The sequence below is a fragment of the Fundulus heteroclitus genome, unplaced genomic scaffold, assembly GCF_011125445.2.
Source record: "Fundulus heteroclitus isolate FHET01 unplaced genomic scaffold, MU-UCD_Fhet_4.1 scaffold_55, whole genome shotgun sequence".
NCBI lineage: Eukaryota > Metazoa > Chordata > Actinopteri > Cyprinodontiformes > Fundulidae > Fundulus > Fundulus heteroclitus.
In genome coordinates, this window is record NW_023396978.1 from 485,291 (window position 1) to 499,411 (window position 14,121).

A 14,121-nucleotide genomic window follows, 5' to 3' on the forward strand; every position below is an offset into this window, starting at 1 on the left:
AGTGTATTGCATTAAACTGTTTTTCTTTGATGCATGAAAAGCATACAATCAAAATTGTTTAACTACACTGCTGGCATTAAATTCTGGATATGTTAGAGCTTTTATAACTCTTTACAATGACAGTCTCCTACAAGTTAATACAAAGATGACCCTTTTTAATGCACACATATTTAAATTTTAATTACTACATTTTATTTTGCCACAACATTTTATTAGAGAAACCATCACAGTGTTTTCAAACACAATCACAGATGATATTTTGATCCATAGCAAAATAAAATTATGAAATTGAAATCCCCAATCTAAATGCTTGAAGATCATACAAGCACAGGTTACTACATCGACGTGGCCTGCCAACTTAGACGCTAACCTGACTCTCACCAGATGGATGTAGTTCCGTCGAGCTCCACATAGCTCCACACATCTACCTGGAATCGCTGCCATTGGAAGGAATTTCAATATCACATAAAATGAACGAGCCAATAAGGATCGCAGGGCGGGATTTTCATAGATGTGACATATCAGATAAGCAACTTTTTGGATTCAGACAACAATGGCTGCTCAGAGCGAGAAAGCAAGGGGTAACATTGATGCTGCAGAGTCCCCGTTTTGGATGACCTATCCCTGGCAAAAGCTGTCCCCGGAAATGTCCCCGATTTCAGTGCATCATGATGGAGTAAAAAAGTTTAACGCAGCAAGAGGTAATTACTCGGTCCTGACGCTGTCCCGGCGTAGTAGAAGAGTTGAGGCGAACACGCCTTCCCCGCCCAGTTGCCATTGCAGATCGGACATCCCAACACCCTAACAGAGACTCTGCGCCAGCCCGCTTAGCAAAATCAGAGACGTCCCCGGTTTTCATTAGAGAAGTCTGGTCACCTGGTAACATTGATGCTGCTATTTCATCAGTGTTGTCCAATCTACTGAATATTAATTCTTTAAAAGAACAACAGTGTCAGTAAAGGTGACGTACAAGTGGTTTATCCAGTACTATGCTCTGCGGAAATGATGGTTTCCGTTTCGATGTTTCACAGCTCTCTCCAAAACCTTAATTTGTTGGGCAACCCTGAGGTGGACTTGCTGGATTGTTTTGGATCACTGCATAATCCAAGTTTGCCTGAGATTAAGAGATTAAAGACATCTGTAAGAGGGTAAATACTTTTTAACAGAACTGTATAGCCTTTCACTATACTCCCAACTACGTTCTATAGGACTCCTCAGTACTTTATCAACACTCCACGAAAGTAATTTACATACTGTAAATAAAATTAAACAAAACATTGTGTCCGGACCTGTTTAAAAAGATTACCTGAAAGTGCAGATCAGGGGACGGTTATTGAAACTATTTGAAGTGCTTTAACTCTCCAAATGCAAAGTTTCGGTTTGCATTTTCGTGCAAATAGTGCGAGCAAAATGGGAATTATTCCACTAGGTGTGCAGGCCGGGGGGTTGCGCTTTCTTTCATATGCAAGGATGTGTAGGAGGGAATATTGTATCATTTATCACTTGCCATAATGCTCCTACTGTACTTTAAAGCTTCGCATTAAAAGTTGCCTCCTCTGATGCCTCCTTCCTCCATATTAAAGAAGGTATCGATCAGTTTTTGGGATGATACTACTTCACTGCTGTGTTTTAAATGATGTCAACTTCTTTCCACACCAACGCTTAAGTGCATTCAAGGTCTTTACACCAGAAACTCATCACATTATGCCTCACACTGATGCACCCTGGAACTGAGAGCATTTGGTGCATGCAGTGTTGGAGAGAAGTAAAGGATTGCAGGAGCAAACTATAAACGAGCTCTTCATTATTCTGTATGTTCTATGAATATGTTGCGGTGGACGCTGAGTGAAGGAGCACCTTGCTAAATGAAGCAAGGAGAGATACTGTGTCTATTATGAGATGTGGAGGTGCCGGAGAACATTACTTTGCCACCGTGTGAACCTTTCGTCACCCCTCACAATTCATAACTGCATGATATTTTAGTAGTGACATGTATGGTAAAGGTTTAATCGGTGACAAATCACATACGGACGTAAGCCAGATGCTGTACACATTTGAAGGTTTGCACACAAGGATGTTACATGACAAGTACATTTACTCATGCAGCCATACGTTGTGCTTCAGAGCTGATTAGATGTACTTTGGAAACATTTGTTGCTAAAACTGGTCCTTAAAGGGTCAGTGTCAATCTTTTTGCTATGGAGTTCTGTGGAAAAGTAAGACTGCTATCACTTTAGACTGAGTCTTACGTCCAATATGGAGTCATTTCCAGAACCTTGCAAAAGTACTCAAACTCCTCTAACGTCTGAATATGGTCACGTTAAAACTACAAACTTCAACTAATCATATTGGGATTTTGTGAGGCAGAGTAGGAGAATTGAATGAAATACATTTTTATTTTATGTGTGATTTTCATGAATAGGTTTTTATCCACACTCCTCTGTTGTTGCTCTGTGTGTGTACATAGAGAGTCATTATCTGGCTGGAAGGTGAACCTCTACCATAGTCTCATGTCTCTTACGCCCTCTAAGTGGGTTAATTACAGCGTTTCTGTGTTTAGTTCCATCCATTTTTCTGTCAACACGGCCCAGCTTCTTTGTCCTTGTTGAAGAAAAGCATCCCCACAGCCTGATGCTGCCACCACCATACAGTGGTGGTTAGGAGTTTGAAAGGTGCGGTCTGAGTGATGTGCAGTGTTTGTCATGTCTTGGTAGCTGTATGGAACGGTACTCTAAAAGCGCAGTTAAACCGGCACCTGCCCGACTCAACTCCTCCCTGCTCAGATTATCTTTGCCCGGTTTGAGATTCGACTGGCCTAGAAGGGTCTGGAAGCGGAAAAGGCAACCTGTTTGTAACTTTAGCCTCAGAGAAAACTGCTTCATTTCTCCTCGCCCTTCAGCCGATCACTGAAAAGAGGTGGGTTCTCTCCAAACTCACTTTGGCCTTACCTCTCAGCAGAGCCGTAGGAACCTAAGCTGGCCCTGATGAAAACTGCCCCTGAAACACTCAAAAGTGAACAGAACCTTTTTTTATGAGTTGGTACATCTGAGATTTATTTTTCTCTTTGATGAAAACAGGATCTAGGTCTGAGATGACAGATGGTGCATTCAGACCCTTTGTAAACAGTTGACCCGTCTTCAATTTGAGCATGTAAAAAAATTATTATGCAAAAAAAGTTTAGGATTACTGGTCATGCTTCTCCTGGAGGTTTTTCTCACTCTCAGTTTGAGAACAGAAGCATATTGCAAACCGGTGCATAAAGAGGCATGCGGGGGGGCAGCCGGACCTTTCCATCTGCCTTGTTGCTCCCTCTATGACACTTACCTTACTCTATACTCCAGTTTGCACATAACATTTGATTCAGGCTGCTGCATCTGCTTATTGCTCTGAACGAACAGATGGAATAAGTCAGTTACAGTTCATAAATAAATTTTATTTATCTTTTTGTCAGTCCAGTTTATTCCGTAAATAATTGTAAATGGCAGTTCTGTGTGTTAAAGAAGATTTGATGCTATTAGAACCCCAGCTTAATGGCATTTAAAGAAATGAAAACACCAATGGGTAACCTTTTCTGAATGATAGCATATTCATCATATGATCGCATGAACCGGATTTCAATGTTTTGTAACCTGACTTTATGAATAATGTGCTGAGCTGTTGACACAAACGCTCAAAACAATATTTAAAATGTAAAATATTTAAAGGAGCCTGTCTAACCTGAGGGAGCAGCAGGTGATTTACTTTTTTACTGTGCCACTGGCAGCCTCTGAGAAAAACAACATTCACACAGTATGCTCTGCTGGCAGACTGTGACAGGCTGCAGGCTATTTGGAGGGGAGATGGAGGAGAAATGTGCTTTTATTTTCTGTGATTTTTACCGTGTCAGAATAAATAACAGTGAAATTTTAAAGTTTAAACAGAACATTTATGGCAGCAACACAAGAACTGGTGCAGTTTTCTTAGAGTTCTATTTCTAATTATATAAGAGTAAAATCTAGTCTGACCGAATCATCCCCAATAACTCTTATTCCCAGAACTTGATGAATAAGCGGTGTTTTAAAAGCATATGAATACACAAAATCTTGCACTTTTATTTCACGGTAAACTTTGGCTTTCACTGTATAACACGTGGAAAAAGATGTGCTGATAGGCAAAATATCTCTATAAAAGCAATATCCTGATCAAACAGATAAGCGGGTGTTTGGTCTGAGAAAGTTACTGCAATATCTGTGCTCTCGGCTAGCAGCTATTCCCACCTCGACACCGTATCTTGCAGTTACTAATTTGTTTGCAATGGATTTCTTACTTGTGAATTTACATTTGACCTTTCAAACACAAGAACTGGTCTCCTCCAAGGCCTCTTAAAATATCACTGACAGACTTCTTAGATAAGCCAAAACAACATCATAGTCCATGCTGTTGGCGTACTGAATCTCCTAAGCATGCTATTATGACTCTGAAGTGTTATGCCTTAGGTAAGCATTGTCTAAAAATCTACAAAGGTGTTTTGGACATTTTGATATAATCCGTAGTTTAACTAGGTAACTAATCTTTTAAACTGAAATCTACATCTAATCAAGTAGAATGACTGCATGCTAGCATCATCAATGGGGAGGCAGCCTCAATCACAGCATAGTTTAGAGGGTAGATATAATTTTAAGTCCTCCTTTTCATATTTGAATAATTCAGTTGCGGTCTACATAAAGTGGAACTGCAATGCTTTGGTCTAAATTATTTAGATTAACAAGGAATTCGAGGGGGGGGGGGGATTGCAAATTAGTTCACAGTTCACACCCTGCCACCCTCCAGGTCACAGATCGTTCCACTCCACCTATTCGGCCTTTTTTGTAGTACGCCGGGGGACGGTGTAATGAATTGTGTAGGTTAACACACCCAACAACTGAACATTTTCAACTTATCCACTTGTAGCTTCCGCCTCCTTCAGCTGTGACGACAAAACCGCAAGTACTGTGACGTAATTGTTATAAAAAACGTAATAGAAAACATATAAATATATAACCCAAACGAAATATAAAGATATCCACACAGGTCCTGAAGTGACTACATTCAGATTTTCTGCATTCCTAGAGACTCCTGACTTGGCAAGCCAGATTGATAATGTGTTTCACTATCCGTTCTGCACATGATCAATCTGGGACTGTTCCTATCGAATTCTTTGGGGAAAGGAGGGACTTCCGCAGAACTTTCTGAGCTGATTGGGCAAAGCGACATCTAGTGTCCGCCTACCAAAGGTTGGTTTTAGCCAATCACTGTATCAGATAAAAATGTTGTAAGCAGCAGATGCCATAAGCAACCACAACAAGTCACGCTGGTCAAGGCACATCTTGCTGTTCTTCTTTCAAACATGAAATCATGGATTCTGCCAAATCAGATGTGATAGCAGAAGCTACAGGTGCGTCCTCCTACGCAGCCATGTTTATTTTGCTTTGTCTTTGGGCTGGGCAGCGCTTGCTTTTGTCACAGCTGGTATGTCCAGCCTTACACCATAATACCACAACGTGACTGGCCCACACGGTTCTTAATTTGGGATTGAGATGGGAGTGGGGCAAAATTAGAAAAAAAATATATAACTCAAACCACTGGATGTTGTCAATCACGACAATAGAGCATAATTTTTTTTACATTGTGTCTAATTCCGTTTCAAATGCCCAAGATATAAACCAACTGAACCAGAACCAAGACTCTTCCACTTATACTGACACCCCTTGGCAAATGGAATGGGATGTTGCCTTATTCCACCTGGAATCTCACTATACTCTTGCAAGCTGTATGCAACAAAATTTCGTTCTGTATGTACTCTATACACACAAAATAACAATAAAGTTGTCTAAGTCTAAGAATACCTGCAGCCAAGAGAAGGACATAGGCGACAGACCCCCAGATGAACAGCCACCTGACCCACAAAATAAGAAAGTCTCTTGTATAGTTCTATTGTGGTGCTCTGGATTGAGCCCTGACATTTCCAGGTGGTTTGACAACCCTTTTTTTCCCTCCAAAACCATTACCCTCAAATGTAACATTAAGCTGTAGGACTCAAAGTCTTGGCTTTGAGACCCTTTCTTTAAACTCCTGGGAGAGCAGAAAACCTTTTGATTAATGGTGAACTGTTTCTTCTTAGTAATTTGAATACTTTCTGTTTTTAGAAAGTTTCTCCTTTATTCCCTTGTCAATAATTTTGCAGAATTAGTGTTAGCCTTTTCATTGTTTAGTGTTATCTGAATATATAAATCATTATAAAATAGACCTTAGAGTGATTAGCAATAATTATAATCCTAGATTACATGGAATTAATTCAAATCAATAACCAAATGTTAATTTTGAATAGTTACTTTTTTGAATGTGTGATAAAATTATTCATTGAGAAAGAAAGGATTTGCCTTTCACAACCAATTACAGACCAATTATTTTTATGAAGATTGATTAATATAGATCAAAAGATCCAACTCAACATTCACCTATTAAAATGTTTTCTATAACTTAGGAAGCATATTTATGTAAAAGAAAGAAAAATGTAAGCTATTACCAAGCAGGATTCTGGTTTATTTTAGCATCTAGTGGCAGCGGTTCATGCTAAATGACCTTGGCGACATCTTTCCTTGATTGTGCTAAACACCTTGATGACAAACAAAACCCAAAGCAACGCACAGAAACTCAATGCAGAGATAAATAATTAGCACCCAAACCATCTGCAAGTGGCTCTTCTTGCTTTTGTTTTTGTCTATATTTTTTTTATAAATCAGGCATCCCATCGGAGCAGAACTGTGTTCATGTTAGTTTCCGGCTGGCAGAGATGGCGTGAGTGGGCGGCAGCGTCTGACTACAAATGAGAACGAACACAATGCACAGTCTAATTCGTCACAGGCGTAATGAGCACATCCCTGCTACTCTCCCTTAACAGCGTACAGAGGCCAGGATGCTTGTATAACCGCACACATGTTAATGTGCATTCTGTCCTGCATTTCAACACTAAGAGATACCCACAGAACATGGCATTCCATGAGTCCAATGCCATTGGAGATTACACAGAAAAACAGCATTATAAAAAAAAATAATTAACAGCTGACTTACAAGCCTTAATCTAAAACACATTCATCCAAACAAAGCTGAAAGTTACGAAGCACATCTCAATAAAATGCCCAATGAGAGCACAGACTTGCCATTAATAAGGGATTTGTTGGGAAAGAAGGTTAAATAGGACAGTAATTGATGATTGCTCCCACAATACATGTCCACTTCCAACTAAAATCTATTTGATCAGTATAACAATCTTTTGAATAATATCTTCAAATATAAAATCCTGATCTTTAAAAAGCTTTAAATCAGCCTTCCATGGTAACGTGTCAAAACTAACCAGCACCATATTTCACACACCCTTTCCTTTAATAATTTCAGCATAAAACAATTTTCAGGGAAGCCATTCATTATGCAGAATAATCCAAGTTCAAATGTACACATTGCACTCTGAAAAATTAGCCCTGGAATAACAATTTGTTAAATGTTGACGGTTCTTGTCATTGCTGCTGTTGCGCTGTAGTTGCTCCAATGAAAACAAAGAAACATGGAGCATCACAATACTGGTGCATTTAAATCTCCTGCTTTTATAGCTGTGCCCATACTAGTGAGCTCCTAAATCCAGTGAAAGCAACAGGGGGGTATGGAGTTCTTTCCCATGACAGTACGTTTGATTTTAACCTAGTCTAGACCTGGGTGAGTGTGATTCCTTTTTCACACAAAGTTGGACAGATGTGCAACATGTCTGATGCTCTCTCCCCCGCAAAAAAAATAAAAAAATAAAAAATTCTACTAACATAACTTACCCTGTGATGCGTGGCAGAGTGTCAGTAGAGAAGAAGGCGACAGGTGGCTTGTCTCGCTCTATGACCCAGACGGTGTACTGTCCGGTTTGTTTGGGGTGGAAAAACACCGCCATGTCCAGGCTGCATGGCCCTTCGCCCCCCCACAGCCAGGGGCTCAGAACCCAGGGTCCTCCAAAGGCTGAACTGTTAACCCAGAGGAACTGGCCTGGGAGAAAATGAGAGACAAAGTGGCTCAGGGTGAACAAAGAGTCTTACTGAGAAAATGGAACAAAGCTTCAAGAAGCAGATCTGCATTTCCTAGAGCATAAAGCTGTAAAGAATTTAGATGGAGTGTGGTATGAAACAATTTTAAGGAACTTGCTCAAAGTAGCACTTGATGAAAATGCATGAAATAACGTCGCTTTGAAAATGAAGAGTCAATGTATCCTGTGCTCTGATGAAAAGAAAAAAAAAAGAAATGAATATGTTGCAGGTGAAAAATCAAAGAAATGTTCCTTTAAAGTTTTGATGCAAATTCAAGCTCACTTTTGAAACTATAGTGCTCAATCAAGCAAGACGCAGGGAGGTGCATGTCTGCGGAAGCACAAAGTATTTCAATTTAAAAGGTAGAAAATGTAATTTTAATATGCTCTGCGGTCTTTTTTTGATGAGAGGAATCCTAAAACATGCAAAACAGAGAAGCAAAACCTATTTTGTATGAATCACAGGAGTTTTTCGCTGTGATGCTGTAGTTCATCTCTGTATGTGTGTGAAGGTCATGAAAGGCTCTCCCTGCTGCAGAAATAAAACCGAATTGTTCTTTCCAACAGGGGGCTGATGTATTTCTTCTGTTTTTATATTGGTTTCATTTCCACACTGCGTGACATCACTTTATCCTCTGGATATTAGAGATATGAACTTCCAGAGGGTCAGATAGCATTGAAGTATACATCTCTCACTGCGAAACAGACTTTGGCCATTAGTTGGTTGAAGTGTGCTTTTTGGTACTTATAAGAGAAAATAAATACACAAAATTGGCTGTAATGGATATTAATGTTTTTTGTTTTTTTTTGCCATTTCTACCTCTTAAAGCAGGGTATAGATTAGCTCTTCAGTATACCAGACATGCCGATACCGTACTCATTATCCCAGATCCTAAGATTCTCTAGACAAATCTAGCCGGTGGAGAGTCTCACTGTACAACTCGTGAATATGTACAACAATTCTTTTTTTATATCAACACCATATTTTTTGTTACCTTGTTCTTTTCTTCTTCTACGTCTTTTAGAACATCCTATATATGTTGTTATATATTCAAAATAAATAAACAAACTCACGAGCATCAATCCTTCCAGTCAGTCACACCAAGATTTTTCTGTCTGCTATGTCTTTATTTATGGTATGATACATTTATTTTATTTTAGGTTAGATATTCAATTTATGTTTCTTTTACCAAATTACATGTTTTTATTATTGTTTAACTGATTATCACTGTGATTGTCATTATCAGTGAAAATTGCGATTACAATCAAACTTCATGTACGTACTTGCATCTTAGCACAACTCAAATGCTCAGTTTTCTCAATATTTGACAATCAGGGTAAAAGTTCAACAGTGGATCGTGTTAGTGCAGCACAGCTCGTCGTTATTTCATTATCAAATGTTTCACTGAAACTTTGAATTGTGTTTAGAATTGCCTACTAAGTTTAAACCATCTTCTCCAAAAGGGTATAGGAGGGTGGAGCTACAGAAAGGAGCGCAGGTTTATCAAGTTTTCTGTCCTCATTTTTATTAGTTTGGTCTATTTTGTTTATTTTGCTTTGCATTAAATAGAAAAAAAGTAACTGTAACACAACAAATAGTTAATTACACCTCAGAAAGTGATCCAAGGCAGTTAGTTGTCCACTTAATGTTAACATTCCATTTCCAGTTAACGCATTGAAGCCATACTAAGAAATCTTCGAGTGGTGCTCCCCCCACAGGACCTTTTGAAAATAGCACTGTCGTAAATACCCGCTCCCCTCCATGTGTCCCCCCACACCCCACAGCTACAGCACACTGTCTGTTTCAAAGCAGCTAGAGAGCATTGCTGGGCTCACTGTGAGCCCAGCAATGCAGCGCAGGTTAGTCTATTTTTAGCTCTTGTCTATTTCAGAGAGGGAGGGAAACAAGGAGGAGGTGAGAGAGATAGAAAGAGATGTGCTTGCGGATGGATAGTGGCCGGAGTCACCGGCTCACTGTCTGTAGCTGTTGAACTAAGTGGCTTAGTTTGCTGCCCAAATAAGAGATGTCACAGTTAAAAACAAGCCCAATAAACCTCAACCTGCAACTCACGAAATTTACAAGAGACTTAAATAAGACAAAAGCAAGCCAGGCGTCGCTTATAATAAGCAGACGTGGTATCACTGTTATTGATGCCAATGGCCTTTCATTGGTCTGCCTTAAAGCCTTTGGTCTTACCACGAGAACAGAGCCGTAAGACCGCCTCAAGGTCGTGCGTTTTTTCAGCCAGAGACAGTAGGTGGAGATGACAGACCCCACAATCATCTAATAACCACTTAGATTACCATCACAGGGACTTAGAGAACAACATATTAAGGTAAATATGATTAATGGGTTAAAAAAACAATTATGTAATGTTTACTACAAAAGAAAATGTATTAATTCCAGCAAACACCTTTTTTAATGTGTTAACTGGAAATGAAATGTTAAAGTGGACAACTGCCATTGTTGACATTTTTGAGTGTGGATTTAGGAAACTTGGATACTTGGCTAAGGTTTAGAGGAAATGATTTTGTGTTAAAGCATTGAGGAAAACCACTATTTTGGAGGGAAATGAGTAACTGAATTGGACTTTGACTTTACAAGCTGACCTTGGTTACATTCTTAGGTTGTGGTCTATTGCACCAGGTCATTGCTCTGCCTTCTGACTCTTCCTGATTTAATCTGTTTTCCTAATGGAGTCCACTGAGACCCAGAAAAAAAGCTTTACAGCAGATAAGTGGGGCAACTTATCCAAGGACTGCAAAATTCTGCATTTTCAGAAATTATACTTCATGGGTACTTTGTATGAACTCACCCAATTAGGCGGGTCAACACGGAATCCATAAACTGTGGGTGAAAATGGGTTTTATAGAACGCTATGTTGGACATAGCATGAATAGCTTCTAGCATCACCTTGTTTTAAAAGTTCCAACTGGCATTTATTTAGTCTCTCTATATTCTTAAACAATCTTTAGTATTGAAGACATTGGGATAAAACTTAATCAACTGTTAACTGTTACCCTGTTGGCATACGAATAATAACTCTATAGACAGATTTGACAGCCAGTAATTCTGAACAACCTTTTATGCAATGAGCAAAGAGCTATACTGAAACCTTCCAAATTAAGCAATAATCTGGGGTATTGCTGCAAAAACAATAACTCGATACAATCTTGTTCTGACCACAATCAACAGCGCCAAAGTTCTTCTGACCGAGTGCCCAAAATAATAATTAATCACTTTAAAACATTTCAACTGGAAACACACTGATAACCACAAGTCGGCCCATTTTAAACTTAAAAGGCATCAACAGTGGTTGGAAAACTCAAAAATCAAGCAGTTTTCATAGTAGTGATTGCATCATATTTACGTGTTAACAACAGCTCCCTTAAGTATGGACATTGCTACTGAGCAAAGAAGAATCAAAGTATTTCATAAATTTGTAGCAGGCATCTTAAAAATTAGTGATGCACTGAACTGAAAATTTGGGCCAATACTGATTTTCTACAATAATATTGCTGGTTTAGACAATAATTGATATTGACCGATATTATATTTCCCTACTCTCTCAAGACCATAAAAACAACCATACAGCTGAAACTGTTTCTGCTGCATCACTATCCCTGTCATATGCCCAAACCAATACCACATGGCCAGCCCCTTCCTCTGCCAATCCCAAAATACATACAAAAATGGCAACAGGATGGAAATAAACAGTATTGACCCAGTTTTACTTATGGGTCCGATAATGATATGTTAACACATAACTAATACTTATCTTTTGGCAGATAACATAATAATAACATAATAATAACAATAAGGAGTCTAACTAGTACAACAAAGTTGTTTTGCTATATTATATAAGTTTTTGACCTCGGTGTGTCATGGAACAACTTAGATTTGGAAATTAAGGCAGCCTCTTAGAGTTAACTGTATAAACTGCTTACAGTTAGCAAAGCCAACTGTGCTCCCGAAACCCATGGCGTTTATTAAACTCTACTCCTAATATAAAGACTGGCAGGAAAAGCAGAAACAAAATGAATGCTGTTTTTTAATCCTTCTGAGGACAGATCAGAGTCATCTAGAATCTGTTTCGGCTCGTCAGAGCGTTAGAAACATACGTCGGACTGGCCATAAAATTCTGATTGTTGCCACTCTAATGCTGACATCTTTAAAGTTTCCTCCTCCAAAGTTCTAACAAGTCAACATTACCTTGTTGGACTTTTTTTTTATCTTGTAAATCTGCTGCCTATTTCTTCTGTACCTAAGCTGTTCATGCCTTGGGTCAAATACCTCTCATTTATAAACTTTCTTGCATGTAAATCAACTGTAAGATCCGAGTTTGACATGTGGTTTGAGGCTAAAGTCAGAGAGCATCATTATGAACACCCTAGAAGCATCAGAAGTCATCAATGTATTTTCTCACATCTTAACTTTGTTGTTATTCTCACGTTTATCCTTGCCCGACAACCAGCATGTTTCTTTATCCTGAGAGGTTATGAATAGCTACACAACTTCAGGGCCCTTAAATTGGAATGCTCCAGTTGAGCCTAATTTGCATGCTTCTAACAGAGAGTGGAGCCAGTTTGGTGAAGGCTGCAGAACACTGGGGCTAAACGCATCTCTTCCACGGCCTGCAGCAATTTGATATGAAGGTTTTAAGACTCAGCCAGAGGGGGGGAAACCTTCGGCCTGATGGCAAAGACCCATTAACTCTTGTGTTTCAGGTTTCATAAATAGAGGAAACACTTGCTTGTGAGCAATTACCGGAGGGTACAAATTTCAGCAGCAAACTTGCAGAACGAATCATTTGATCCCATTAGTAGAGTTCTGCTTCACCTCTGGATACAGCTGCCCAACAGCGCTCAGTGCCTTTATTTACTGGATCACAGCGCCTCCTTCGCCAAACTCTCTCCCCTGGTTTAGAGGTCCCAGCATCATCAATGACAGTTCTCTGAGACATGTGGTAACTAACAATCATGCAGTGCCTCATATTACAATTTGGGAACGACATCTGAAGGTATACAGACTCAAAGTTACTATCACTTGAAACAGTTATTAAGCAAATCATAGAAGATATTTTTACAAAACAAAACTATTTAACAAGTCCCTTTTGTCTTCAACATTCAATACTTCTTTCTTTTAGAATTTGATGTTGTTCTCAAACACTAAATGGAATGAAATCCGTGACTAAGAAACACCGCGTTCATCAGCTGTGATCCTAAAATAACACTTGAAGCCTTGGAGAATGAAAGCAGCCCATGAAAAACAGAAGCAGGATGACTTCGATCCAAACTGAGTTGTCTTTCAGATAGAAAAAACAAACAAAAACAAAACTATAAACATCTTCCTCACAGTTACAGATTCAATCAGTTTTGTTTCTTGGCCTGATCTTGGATGCTATCTCAAAAAGCGTTTGAGAGTTTGTTCAGATGATAAAATTTTAACTAAATGGCTAAAAGAAGAAGAAAAACAAGCCATTCAAAATGTATTTGCTGCCAAATCCTCTTATAGCAAAATGCATTAACTTAGGGCCAGCACAGCTTCTGGGGCTCCAAATATTTGGCTGCCACACATTCTCAGTCACAGCTCTTATTCTTCTCACAGAGATTCTGTTTACACCAGAAAACAGATGTATGCATGCTGGTAGAAAGCCATCATCTGATGTTCTGAATTTTAAACTTGGAAAAAAAAAGTTTAAACTGTTTTGTCCCCCGTCCCTTTCAGCTTTTTGGTTCTTTGAAGTTTTTCCTGGTAATAAAAATTTTATTTGTTTGCAAGTTTCTCATTTTCAGTTAAAAACAACATGTATTATGACCATCATCACTTTGCATTAAACTGGCTTCCAACGCAGACAACTGCTGCTAAGAAAAATGCATCTGAAAAAACTTCAAGATGACAGGGTGAGTTGGTGTGAGGAAGATTTTAGGACGTCAAAGGATGTCCAGCAAGACCTGTTCCCTATAAGGGCTATGCCAGCGTGTAGGTTGCTCAGTACTGGTTAAATGTAGCTGTGAGTGAATGGGTTAAATGTCCATGC

At 39.1% G+C, this 14,121-nt stretch overlaps 1 protein-coding gene across 1 annotated transcript in view; it reads right to left on the reverse strand.

Moving 5' to 3' along the window:
- The window catches only part of LOC105925584 (ALK tyrosine kinase receptor), a gene marked incomplete at its 3' end in the record, with an annotated part of 482,037 nt that overhangs the window by 162,424 nt on the left and 305,492 nt on the right, over positions 1–14,121 (reverse strand). The window contains 1 exon segment of the mRNA XM_036132827.1: positions 7,839–8,043. Coding sequence (XP_035988720.1) covers positions 7,839–8,043 — 205 coding nt within the window.